Source organism: Cricetulus griseus, chromosome 6 (genome assembly GCF_003668045.3).
Source record: "Cricetulus griseus strain 17A/GY chromosome 6, alternate assembly CriGri-PICRH-1.0, whole genome shotgun sequence".
NCBI classification, from domain to species: Eukaryota; Metazoa; Chordata; class Mammalia; order Rodentia; family Cricetidae; genus Cricetulus; species Cricetulus griseus.
The window spans coordinates 22,290,366-22,303,435 of NC_048599.1; the positions used below are offsets into that span (position 1 = coordinate 22,290,366).

General features: G+C 41.6%; 1 protein-coding gene and 1 pseudogene across 2 annotated transcripts in view; one reads left to right on the forward strand and one right to left on the reverse strand.

The window, feature by feature from the left end:
• Positions 1–13,070, forward strand: part of Mroh8 (maestro heat like repeat family member 8) — an 88,201-nt gene that overhangs the window by 14,659 nt on the left and 60,472 nt on the right. Inside the window, exons 2-4 of one of the 2 annotated variants that reach the window (XM_027421276.2) lie at positions 4,945–5,066; positions 9,168–9,313; positions 12,647–12,769. In XM_027421276.2, the coding sequence (XP_027277077.1) occupies positions 4,945–5,066; positions 9,168–9,313; positions 12,647–12,769 (391 nt within the window). Of the gene's footprint in view, positions 1–4,944; positions 5,067–9,167; positions 9,314–12,646; positions 12,770–13,070 lie in introns of those variants that run through there. The other variant, XM_027421275.2, reaches the window with a different exon arrangement.
• LOC100756112 lies at positions 3,187–3,867 on the reverse strand (annotated as a pseudogene).

A 13,070-nucleotide genomic window follows, 5' to 3' on the forward strand; every position in this document is an offset into this window, starting at 1 on the left:
TTTCTACATTTTGTGTCCTATCAATTTCTCATATTTGGCAAAATTATCAAACTATTTTTAAGGATAAAATATGAATTACCACTGGGCATTGGTGGCACATGCCTTTAATCCTAGCACTCGGGATGAGGAGGGAGGCGAATCTTTGTGAGTTCGAGGCCAGCCTAGTCTGCAGAGCGAGTTCCAGGACAGCCTCCAAAACAATACAGAGAAACCCTGTCTCGAAAAAAACCAAGTGTGTGTGTGTGTGTGTGTGTGTGTGTGTGTGTGTGTGTATGAATTACCAAACTGATAATTATGAGTGACATTAAGTCGATCCCAACTAAGTTGTCTATCCCTTCATTTATCTTTTCTATTTGCATCCTATCCATGGTAGCATTAAACAGTCTCCAATTCCCTGCATTTGGCATATGTCCCTTTTTTTTTTCCTTTTAAAGACAGGATTTCTTTAAATATAACAACCCTGGCTGTACTGGAACTCACTCTGTAGACCAGACTGGCGTTGAACTCATAGAGCTCTGCCTGCCTCTGCCTCTGCCTCCCAAGTACTGGGATTACAGGCGTGTGCCACCACTGCTGCCACCACCACTCAGCTGGTATGTCCAATTTTTAACACCGGGAAGATTTTAATATTGTAGTCTACCACCCTTATTTTTCTCTCCTTTTAAAAAATTCTTTATAATCAATTAATTGCTTTAATAGACTAGTTCATTGTTTAAAAATTCCCAAGTGCCTTAGCAGCTCAAATGCCCATGCTCAAAAGATGGGGTTGCATAAAAGTAATTAGATGTAGTGACGATGTTTGACCAGCAGGTGGAGGAAGCTGGGCGCCAAGGAACAACTGCTGTAAACAAATGGTGTAAAGCAGCTGAGCTAGCTGCTGCCCTGGTGCATGTGGGCTCTGAGCAGAATTGACCCGGGAGGGTAGTAGAGGACACATGGATGAACTGTGAGGTGCCGGGGATTTGTGCTCCAGAAGGTAGAGGGCCTGGGGGAAGGGCCACTGCAGTTGCAATGGTTAGTGTGGCAGAATCACTCCGCCTTTGCTTGGTTTAATAATGCCCGTGTGGACACCAGATAAAACAATTTCTTTTACCATTTATAAAATAAAACTTGGAGACAAAAATTAAAAATAAAAACCTGAAACTAGGCAGTGGTGGCACACGCCTTTAATCCCAGCACTTGGGAGGCAGAGGCAGGTGAATCTCTGAGTTCGAGGCCAGCCTGGTCTACATAGTGAGTTCCAGGACAGCCAGTGCTACACAGAAAAACCCTGTCTTGAAAAATCAACAAACAAAAAGTTAAAAACCTGAAATAATCAGAAATGACCGGGAAACACTGCCACCCGTTCGCTCACCAGCTCAAAAAGACCAGGCACACTTCCGGGGGCAGGTGATGGGGGGATGGGGGGGAGGCTTTCTTTCTCTGGTCCAAGTCTACCAGGGAACTCCATGATCCAGTTGACCAGCTGAATGTGAACCCCGCCTCTCGAACCGGTGCCTGACTCCTTTGAATGTCAAACTACAACGCCGCCGATAAATTCCTGCAACAGGGTTTTTCTGTACTTAAGTCAAGAAGTATTTTAGGTCCAGCAAAAAGGCTCAGTGGGTTAAGGCACTTGCCACCGATGCTGATCACCCGAGTTTGATCCTTGCGAACCCCCCCCCACACACACACACACCATAGAAATATACAAATTAAATAAAGACATATAATTTTAAAAGGCATATTAGTTTTGTATATTATCATTTAACTGGAAGCTAGAGAGTACTTTTTCAAATGACTTTTTTCACTTAATTTTTTTTTTTGCTTCGGGTTTTTTAGGACAGGGTTTCTCTGTGGCGTTGGAGGCTGTCCTGGAACTAGCTCTTGTAGACCAGGCTGGTTTCGAACTCACAGAGATCTTCCTGCCTCTGCCTCTGAGTGCTGGGATTAAAGGCTTGCGCCACCACCGCCCGGCTAATTTTTTTTTGATGGAGTCTTTCTATATAGCCCCGGCTGGTCTCAAGCTCCTGTCTTAGGTTTTTTTTTTTTTTTTTTTTTTTTCTGTCTTAGGTTCTTAAGCGTTGAGATTAAAGATGTTAGCCGCCTTGTTCGCTCCTTCAAGCATGTGATCATTGTTATGTATACCTGGACTTGCACATTCTTTTGCTATTTAGCACTTCACTGTAATATTATTACCAAAGTTTATCTGTTTTAATGACGGAGGGTTTTTGTTGGTTTGTTTGTTTACCATGATGACCACTTCTGTGAAGATTCTGATGTATTTTCTGGACACCTGTAGCTTTACCAGAATACATTTCCTAAGTGTAGAATAGTGAGTCATAGAGTATATACACTTCAACTGTACTGTGGAATGATTACCTGTTGCCAAAATAGTTGTACTAGATTATGCTTCCAAGTGCAATTTATGGGATTTTGTTTTTAGAGGTAACTTTTTTTTTAAAAGATTTTATTTATTTATTTATTATGTATACAACATTCTGCTTCCATGTATATCTGCACACCAGAAGAGGGCACCAGATCTCATTACAGATGGTTGTGAGCCACCATGTGGTTGCTGGGAATTGAACTCAGGACTTCTGGAAGAATAGTCAGTGCTCTTAACCTCTGAGCCATCTCTCCAGCCCTTATGGGATTTTTTTTTAACCCCATGTCCTTGTCAACACTTTATTTTGTTTTTCTTTTTCTTAAGATTATTTATTTATTTATTGTGTATACAACATTCTGCTTCCATGTATATCTGCACACCAGAAGAGGGCACCAGACCTCATAACAGATGGTTATGAGCCACCATGTGGTTGCTGGGAATTGAACTCAGGACCTTTGGAAGAGCAGTCAGTGCTCTTAACCTCTGAGCCATCTCTCCAGCCCTTGTTTTTGTTTTTCAAGACAGGGTTTCTCTGAGTAACAGCCCTGGCTGTCCTGGAACTCACTCTGGAGATGAGGCTGGCCTCAAACTCACAGAGATTCACCTGCCCCTGCCTCCCAAGTGCTGGGGTTAAAGGCATGAGCCACCAATGTCTAGCTCTCCATTTTATAATATTTGTGTATATGTTTATGGTATATGTGCATATACACATCATGTTTTGTGTCAAAGTTTATTCATATAAAGTATAATAGTAAAGGTAACAAAAATATCAAAGATTTTGAGTTAGTTATAGCAGCAGAAATTTTTTCTTGCACATAATCAGTATTTGGTGTTTCTGTTGAGAAGCTATGCTGCCGAGAGAGCCATTGCATTAAATCTTAACTCATCAGAGTCACGTTCCATGAACTTCTTGCAAACTTTTATGGCATCCTCTAACAACATCTCATTACTAGTTAGTTTCCTATGGTTAACTGGAAACCGTTTCCCGTCCATATAATTCATAGAGATGCCCATCTACATGAACTAACACAATAAAATGAAGATCTACTTTTTTGTTTATACTTGGTGCCTCAGTCTAACCTTCATGTGCACTGGTCTCATGAGTAACTCGAATAGCATCATAGTTCTCCAAGTATTTGGCTCTTCAGGGCTCATTGACCTGGACTCCTCCAGGAATTTTTTCATTGTTGATCCAGACTCAAAATGCATCTTGTCTTTGTTGTTTGCAATGGCAGGGATTAGTCCAATTGTCCCATAGGCATTGCTGATGATTTGCTTAATGAAATACACTGATGATGTATCATCTTGTCCTTGAGATTTTATTTTTTCTTCCTCTTCTGTCCTACTTTTCTGTAATGGGGAAAAGGAGTAACCCTGCACACTCCATCCCGTACACATCAACAAGCTGCCAGTTAGGATGCAGGCCTGACTGACTGTCTGAGAAACTGGCTGGTGAACTCGGGGTTGGCCTCCAGCGGCAGCCAGGGCTGACTCTCCATGACTGTTCCACTGGCTGCTCTCCAGCTCTGACAACGGCCGCCACTGCTTCTGCCCCCACCGCTTCTGCCCCCCTACACATCACTTTTACAAAAACATTATTTTAATAAAAATCGGATCACATTGTACCATTCACTGTTCAGCAACTTCCTTGTTTTGTCTTTTTTGTTCTAATTTGTTTGAGATGAAGGGGGTCTCACTTTGTAGCCCAAGCCAACCTGGAACTCGTGGCAGTCTCCTGTTTAATCCTCCTGAGTGCTGGGATTACAGACAGGAACCAGCACACCTGTTGGCAACTTAGCCTTTTCATTAATTAACCTATGTTTACGGTTTGGTAGGTGTCATTCTATGTAGTCATTTGCTAAGCCTATACTTAACCGTGTGAAGGTTACTGTTCTAATCTGATGGAATATATCCATAACAGCCTGTCTGCAGGGAGCCTATATTTTAGCATAAGAAATTATTAAACATTGAATGTTGTAAATAATTGAATTAGAAGTGTGGGATGTAGCTCATTGGTAGAGTGCCTACCTAGAATATACTAGGCTCTGGCTCAATCCCTAGCACTGCCAAAGATATAAATTAACAAACTAATCAATTAGTTAGGGTGTGATACAACACTGGGGTAAAACTCAGAATGTATGAAGCCCAGGTTCTTTCCCCAGCATGAATAAGTCAATAACTGAATGCTATATTGGAAGGTATTATGGACTACAGAATAAAAAAGATATATGAAGCAAGGGTAAGGGAGATTGAGGCCTGTTGTAGAGGGATTGTCCTACTGCAATCTGTATCCATCCATCCATCCATCCATCCATCCATCCATCCACCCATCCATCCCTCTCACAAGAGAGTGACATTATTTTGGGTGCTGGAGATGCATTGTGGACAAGATGCCTGATAGACATACAGCATATAATAAATGCTGTGAAAGAAAAGTAGCTGGCTAGGGTCGGGAGAGGCTACTCAATCTAGATTGATGATAAATGCTTTTCTGAGAAGGAAACACATGGCATTCAATAGAATGCTGTGAGAGAACACTTCTGAATAAGTAACTAATTGATCCTCTTTCATCCTAGGGTTGGTGGTACAGAAGAAGTGGTGATCCCTTGTGCTTCTGACAGTGACTCGGGAAGTGTAGATCTACAGCTGAGCAACTTAGAAGACATTCAGAAAGAAGCAACTAATGTTGAATTTGCAGGTGAAAAGGGGAAAGGATTTTTGTTTTTTAAGTGAGTGGGGAGAAGGATTTTTGCTCTGTTTTCCATACAAGTAGTTGAACCCAAGACTTCATACTGCTAGGCAAATGCTCTACCACCAAGCTACACCCTAGACCTACAACAGCACTTGTTACTCGTGCAGAACACCAGGTTCAAGTCCTAGAATCCACATGGTAGCTCATATCATCTGTTACTCCAGTTCCAAGGGATCCAGTGTCCTCTTGACCTCTGTGGTATTGAATGTAGATGCTGCCCAGACACACACAGACAAGGCATGCATACACACACACAGACAAGGCATGCATACACACACACAGACAAGGCATGCATACACACACACAGACAAGGCATGCATACACACACACAGACAAGGCATGCATACACACACACAGACAAGGCATGCATACACACACACAGACAAGGCATGCCTACACACAAAATAAATCTCAAAGGAGTCCAGCCAAAGGATAGTGATTGAATAATTGCTGGGTGGCCAGCCCTTGGCTAGATTTTGGTGATTAATTTGGCTCATGATGTTAAAACCTTGAAATAAGATTGGCTTACTTAGCACTAGTCTAGACATACAGGAAGCTAAACTGGTCCTCAGAGATACTGCTTCACACCACAGCACACTGTGAGTGCTAGAGGATGCTGAGAGAGGAAAGGCCAGTGTGGCTGACAGAGGGGTGGGAGGTGGGAGTGGGGTGGGGGTGTCTTCATGTTGATGGTGGGGACATAAAGTGGCTGCAAAATAATTATCCTCATGTACTCAGCAAACAGGAATTGAGTACAGTATGAGATGCTGAGTCTACAATAGTAACTGTAACCAACCACCATGGTCCCTGTCATCTGCACAGTGCAGAAAAGAGGCCTTCCAAAATAAACAGTAGCTAAAGTATTTGCGAGGTATGGTAAGCACTGTGGAAGAATTAAACAAGAGGCTGAGGCAACAGGTAAGAGAGATGAGAACCCTACTTTATTTTATTTATTTATTTATTTATTTATTTATTTATTTATTGGTTTTTCAAGACAGGGTTTCTCTGTGTAGCTTTGGAGCCTATCCTGGCACTCGCTCTGGAGACCAGGCTGGCCTTGAGCTCACAGAAATCTGCCTGCCTCTGCCTCCCAAGTGCTGGGATTAGAGAACCCTACTTTAAATGACAGTTGTCAGCAAACAGTTTTGGAAAGCCTCACGTGGACAACCCCTGGGAGAAGCAGGGGGAAGAGTACCCTAGAGAATGGAAATGGAGCTGGAATGCCCTAGCCAGGAAAGACCTGCCGTGCCTGGGGAATCACATTCACTCATTCATATGATATCACTCATTCAGCAGATATCAATGCCCTGCTGTGCCCTAACATGTTCAAACTCCTGGAGATACAGCAGCAGACAGAATAGACACCATGTACTCATGGACACACTTACAGTACTTACAGCTGGAATTAAGTATAATCCATGTGATGGGGTGTGGGGGGTCAGAGTATTTGATATCCCAAAGTTCAGGAAGCATTTTGTAGCTGAGACCTGAAAAAGAGTAGGAATCAGCAAGGCAGAGAGGTAACAATGTATGGGAAGGGAGGGAAAATGCAGGCAGAGCAAGCAACCTGTGCCAAGATCAGAGGTAAAGGAGTGTATGGCTTTAATTGAACTGTAGTTAGTAGATGACACCAAGTGGAAGAGATTCCCAGCTGTGGCATTCAGGAACCCGAAGAATACAAAAGTGGGTTGAAATCCCCAAAGGGTCCCTTTAATCCTCTCCTTTTAGCTTTGTGTCTCCTGACTCCCTCCAGGGGGCTGTGCTTGTCACTGGTGCATGCTCTCAGTGAGCACCAGCTCTCTGAATTGAGTTGTTAAAGTGTTTATGGTTGAGTCCAGACCCTAGGATTTTCAGTTATTTGTAAAATGCTGATCCTTTGTTCTATAAGGCCATTTATTTTATCATTAAACTTGTTTGCTGACAAGAAGGTATTCAGATAGCTTAGGACAAACTTTTCTGTCGGGGTCTGCACAGAGTAGATTACAGCTGGTATTTATAAGGGCAACCCACCAGATGAACAATTTATCTGATGGAGGATAAACTCATAAACAAAGTTTATGGGTTCATTGCCTATAAATACTGTCTGCATCTGTCTGTAACTCTCTTGTGTGTCAACCTGATCCTCCCTAAAATAGCCATGGGATTCTTCCCACAACTGTTGGCAGTGTGTTCCTCATCTATTGGGCTCTGTTGTTCCTGTCCTCCTCTGCTGTGTACTGTACTTCTGGTGAATAAAATATGTCCTTATGGTTTAGCCTTTGTTCCACGTAATGGTGAGAAACTTAGAAGCCTGTTTTCCATCATTAGCTAGCAGACAAGGCAATCCAGTACAATTAGCTGGACACAGTGTCTCTGTGCACGGATTGCAAGTTAGGCTTTTTGCAGATAATACTCAAGGACTGCAGTGCAGATGTCTGGTTTGTTGAAACAAAGTATTTTAGACATCAAGGACCTAAATCACTAGCCAGCTTCTTTTGCCAGATTCAATTGACAATGCACAAAACAGCGGAACTGGAGAGACTCCCTAAGCAATTAACACTTTGCAAAAACCTCAGTTTATAGTACAGAATCCTAGGCTCAGATAACTATGTTTTAGTCCTGAAATTTATGTGGGTAATGGAAAAAGCAATTACCCAATTAACCAGGTCTGGAGGGAAACAGCATTATGGCAATCACGTGGGAATGGCTTCACAGATGGCCAGGACTGAAGAAAATGGCCTGGCCTCTGAGGCTGGGCTTGGGATGCTTTCAATGCCAGCCTTGATGGAAGTTCTGAGACCCTCAGCACTTTTCACCCCAGCCCATTGCTTCATGCCCCCTGCCTCCCCCAAATGGGTTGCCATGGTTATGTCACAGCCGGCTCACAAACGGCCCCAACTGTGCAGCTGCACTCTTTGGGGGGGGGGGGGGGGGGGACAACCACACCTTTACCGTCTTGTTAATCACACAGTGTCAGTCTATAAACCTTAAGACACTTAAGAAATGTAGACTAGTACAGGACTTCTTTATTTCTTCCTTAGACCCCTCAATAGTTTAACCTTTCTCTGCTATAACCCCTTGTAAGCAACCTTCTTAAGAGATAAGGAAGCCTATACTCCCTTTTGCAGCTGCCTACTAATCAATCAGTAGCTGACAAGTTTATTGCGCAGGTGTCCCTTATTGTTTTACTCAAGGAATGCATCAGAACCCTGAGAAAACAGCCTTTGTAACTGTTTTTACTGCCTCAAGTTTGCTGTTGAATGTGTATACAAGCTGTGTGAATGAGTGCACAGAACTAGAGCTGGAAACAAACAAAGCATAATCCTCAGATGGAGTGGGTACGGCTTTTTTCTTTAGATAGATGGAAATTCTTTGAAGTCCTCACTGCTTTGAAGGCATTCTGGCTGCAACCCTGCTGCAGTTCTGGGAGCTGGTGTCACAGGCTGCAATACTTCTGTGCCTTCTCATCAGTGTATCCAAGAGAGAGCAGTTTCTCTTGGTGTCTGTGTAGTTTGTTTTTTCTTTTTTGGTACAGTTATTGGAAATGTCTAGGGTTTCAGTTCCTGGGCGACATACCAGAAGCAGGTTGTGTTCCCCCGAAGACCCCACCCCCACCCCTATTTAAAGTTGAAAGTTGACTGTAAACATTTAATGTTTTCACCCGTTTGGTGCTCTGAAGTAAGATGGAAGAACTTTTAGAAATTATCTTCCTGAAAAAATCTGTAGGACCATTATGACCCAAAAATATACTGGTCTCCTGAAAAACTTCAACCATTTATTCAAAATCAGACTATTGGAGAAGGTTCTAGGAGCACCAGGCAATAGTCGACAAAGGCATTCAGACTTGAGATTTTAAAGGTTATTATCTTCACCATTTTGTTACTGCCCAGGCCTAAAGGTCTTTGTGTAGGAAGGCTCTAAGAACATTGATTTTGCATCTGAGAAAAACCAGAGAAGTTGGAGGGGGAAAGGACTTGGTCCAGCAGGCAGGAGAAGCCATGAGCCCCAAGCCAGTGCTCTGCACCACTTCACACCACAGAGGTGTCACCGTATCTGTCTTTTTATTAGATTTGGACATCGCTGAAATCCCTGAATTCATTCAGGAGTCCCTTCCAGATAACCTCAGACCCCTGACTCCCCAGGCACCACTCAATGAGGCCAGCATTGAGAGGCTGGTTCAGTCCATCCAGGAAGTTATATATGGTGAGCTAAAGGTACGCATGGCAGTCTTGATGAGCAACCCAATTTATTCCTTTTAATAAAAAATATTCTGAGCATGACTCATTATATACATAAATACTTTATTGATTAAAAATGTATTTATCTTGTAGTTTTTCTATTTATTAATTATTAAATTTATATATTATTTATATTTATAATAAATAAAATAAATATTAAAGCCTTAATAAAAGTCAAAGGTTAATCTTCTCTAGCCCACTCTCTTGACATAACCGCTATTAGCATTTTCTGTTCCTACAAATGAATATAATTACAGGAAAAACAGTCCCCACATGTTTTAGGTGAATAACTATAGATCTGTACTGGCCAATTTGCTGGGAATATAGATTTCTGTTTTTGAGGAGAACCAGTCTCCCATCCTAATGTGGAGTAGTTTGCTTGATCTAGTGTTGAGGGTTTTCTAACACATTGTGAACTCTAAGTTTGCATTTGTGTTAATTAAATAAAATCAGCCTTGGGCCTAGTTAGCAACTAGTTGACAGAAAGTAATCCTAGAGAGTCACAGGAAGTTGTAGGGAGGGACTTAGTGTAGTGTATGTCTCTTTAAAATATACTAGCAAAGAGGAAAGGTCAACTAGTTGCTACTCAACCTCTCTGAGCTAGAAGGTTTTCACCCCAGCTTTTGACTCCCAAGCCTTATTGATAAATAGAACAATAGAGATTTAATTAAAACCTATATTTGGCATCAGCAACATAGCCAGTGCCTTCGGGAACAGAATTCCTGCCAGGCTGCAGCCTGAGCATCCAGGCTGCTGCCAGAGACTGCAGATCCACATTTAATGGCTAAAACAGCAGCAAATTGCAGCCTGAGAACCCATGGAAAAACAACAGCCTAGACTTTCATGAGAGACATTTACTACAGCAACTTATTTCTGCTATTATTCCCAGAAATCTTACCTTCTTTGGGGCTTTTACATTTCACTTAGCCAATCAACAAGGAGTAAATGAATATACACCTGTTTTTATAAGGCCTAGTGTCATATACACAAGTAGTATGGAGAGATTGAAAATGTCAAACTCCAGCACATCTCTAAAACAGAATGCTAACTGCTACCCAGCAATAAAAGAGTAACTGCCAATAACCAGAGTCCATTTCAATGGCAATATTACCAGTGAAAGAAGTCAATCATAGGGACCATATGAGTCATACTTTCAGTCATGGGACACATTAGAAAAGACAGAACAACAGTGATGGCAAACAGATGAGGGCATGGGAAAGGGCATGGCTAGAGAAAGATGACAACATGACGGAAACTTAAGGGGTGATGAAACTATTCTATACCCTGATTATGGTGGTAGTAACATGTATCTGCATGTCTTAAAATTCAAAGAACTATATACTTCCTTCAAAAAGTCCATTTTGTTATATGATGCTTTAAAAAGTCAAAAAATTACCCTGTACCCTATAACTATAATCATCTGTAAGTTATCAAATTATACTAAAGAGCATTTAGGGCCTGCTCTGGGACAGGGTAAGAGAGAGGCTTCTGGAATACTGATAACCATCTTTCCTTATGGGGTAAATGAATATTCTTGGTTTATAAATTTTTTAATTATTTATTTTATGCATAATGCTAATTAACAAGTAACAACAATACACCAGAAGTCAGTTTTGGTATTCACTTTTGATGTGAAACTTTTTATTTTTAAAATCTGGAACTGTTCTCTGGGTTTAATATTAAGGGTTTCATAAAAATCTTTGTTTAATAAAGGATTTGTATTGCTGCAGTGAATTAAAACAAAAGAAAGCCCATTCCATGCCGGGCGTTGGTGGTGCATGCCTTTAATCCCAGCACTTGGGAGGCAGAGGCAGGTGGATCTCTGTGAGTTCGAGGCCAGCCTGGTCTCCAGAGTGAGTCCAGGATAGGCTCCAAAGCTACACAGAGAAACCCTGTCTTGAAAAACCAAAAAAAAAAAAAAAAAAAAAAAGAAAGAAAGAAAAGAAAGCCCATTCCTTCATTAACAAAGAATAGATAAAGAAGAAAGTAATTATATGAGATTATCTCAGATGCTGTGATAGCTGTGACTGCACTTAGGAAGGACTGACAATTCTGCTTCAAGACAAAAAGGACAGTCCAACTCTTAAAATACATACATTTCTAGCAAGAAATGTAGAGAAGGCAGGAGGTTTACAGGACCAGAAACAAGAAAGGGCACCATGGAAGTGAACTGACAGAGTTGTGACTGCCTCAGGTCAAGGCAGGACATGATTTGATAAGGTCAGCTAGATCACACTGGGAAGGGCCTTAATCTCCATGGGTGCTATTGAACAACTGTAGATAAGGAGTTACCTGATCAAATTTACATTTGAGAAAAATATACCTGGTCAAAAAAGTAAAAACAATATCTGGGCGGGGGTGGCACATGCCTTTAATCCCAGTACTCGGGAGGCAGAGCAGGATGATCTCTCTGAGTTCGAGGCCAGCCTGGTCTACACAGTAAATTCCCAGGACAACCTCCAAAGCAATACAGAGAGACCCTGTCTTGAAGAACCAAAAAAAAAAAAAAAAAAAAAAATGCAGGATGGTGGAACACTTCTGCAATTTCAGCATTTGGGGCAGGTGGAGACGAAAACTACTACTTGCTCTTTAGGGAGTGTGTATGAGTATATACCATCTGTAACTAGGGGAAAGACTAGAAGAAATGCTAGTCTGTACTTTCCTCTTTGTGCTTCATTTCAGAGTTTCTATAATAAGTAGATATTTCTTCTCTGAAAAATAAAATGTCAGAACTTACATTTTTTAAATATTTTATTTATTTATTATGTATATAACATTCTGCTTCCATGTATATCTGCACACTAGAAAAGGGCACCAGATCTCATAACAGATGGTTGTGAGCCACCATGTGGTTGCTGGGAATTGAACTCAGGACCTCTGGAAGAGCAGTCAGTGCTCTTAACCTCTAAGCCATCTCTCCAGCCCCAGAACTTAAATTTTTAAAGGAAGCCTTTAAGAATTTTAATGGCATCAGAAGAACCAGAAGTAGCAGATTCAGGGTCACCATTGGGAATCTTAATCTGGTAGCTCGATGGAGGGTAGGTGGACAGTGTGGTGAAGCCTGAAGGTGGGGAGAGCCTAGAGCACTTAGTGCTGAAGATGTGATGGAGGGTGTGGTGTGTTATGGTCCCCAGCCGAGTGCATTGGGTCCTTCTGTACTTTGTGCACTCCTTATGGTTAGAGACTGATCCTGGACTGAGTAAGATGCCATATGTTTAAAAGCATTCCAAGAAACTTTGCAAAGCATTGTACATTTATCAAATAAGATGATGTGTAATTGTATTTTTATCATTTTCCCCACAAATTCAGAGTGAACATGAAAAGTTGATGTTCCTGAGATCTTTGTCTTCTTTGAGCCAAACTTTACCTTATGACGAAGTCACAGAATCATTTATTCACCGTCACACAGCAGAAATAGTGCATGTCTTAAGTGTAAGTACTGTGGGTTTGGCAGAGATTGCTGGGGTGCTGGAACTCTTGACTTGGCCCATGGAGTTTTACCCATGTTGTCCGTTCATTTCATAGCAGGGGCTGCTCAACAAGGAAAAACACTCTGAGACACCTCTCAAGTGTAATCGCCTTGGAAATAAAAGAGAAACAAAAAAGAGAGGAATTGCATTTAAGTTTTCAGCAATTGAAATATTTAAGCAGTAGTTTGGGGCAATGTCTGTCAAATGCTTAGGTTCAAGTGTCAGCTCTGCCTCTTTATAGCTGTGTGACTTCAGAAAGTATT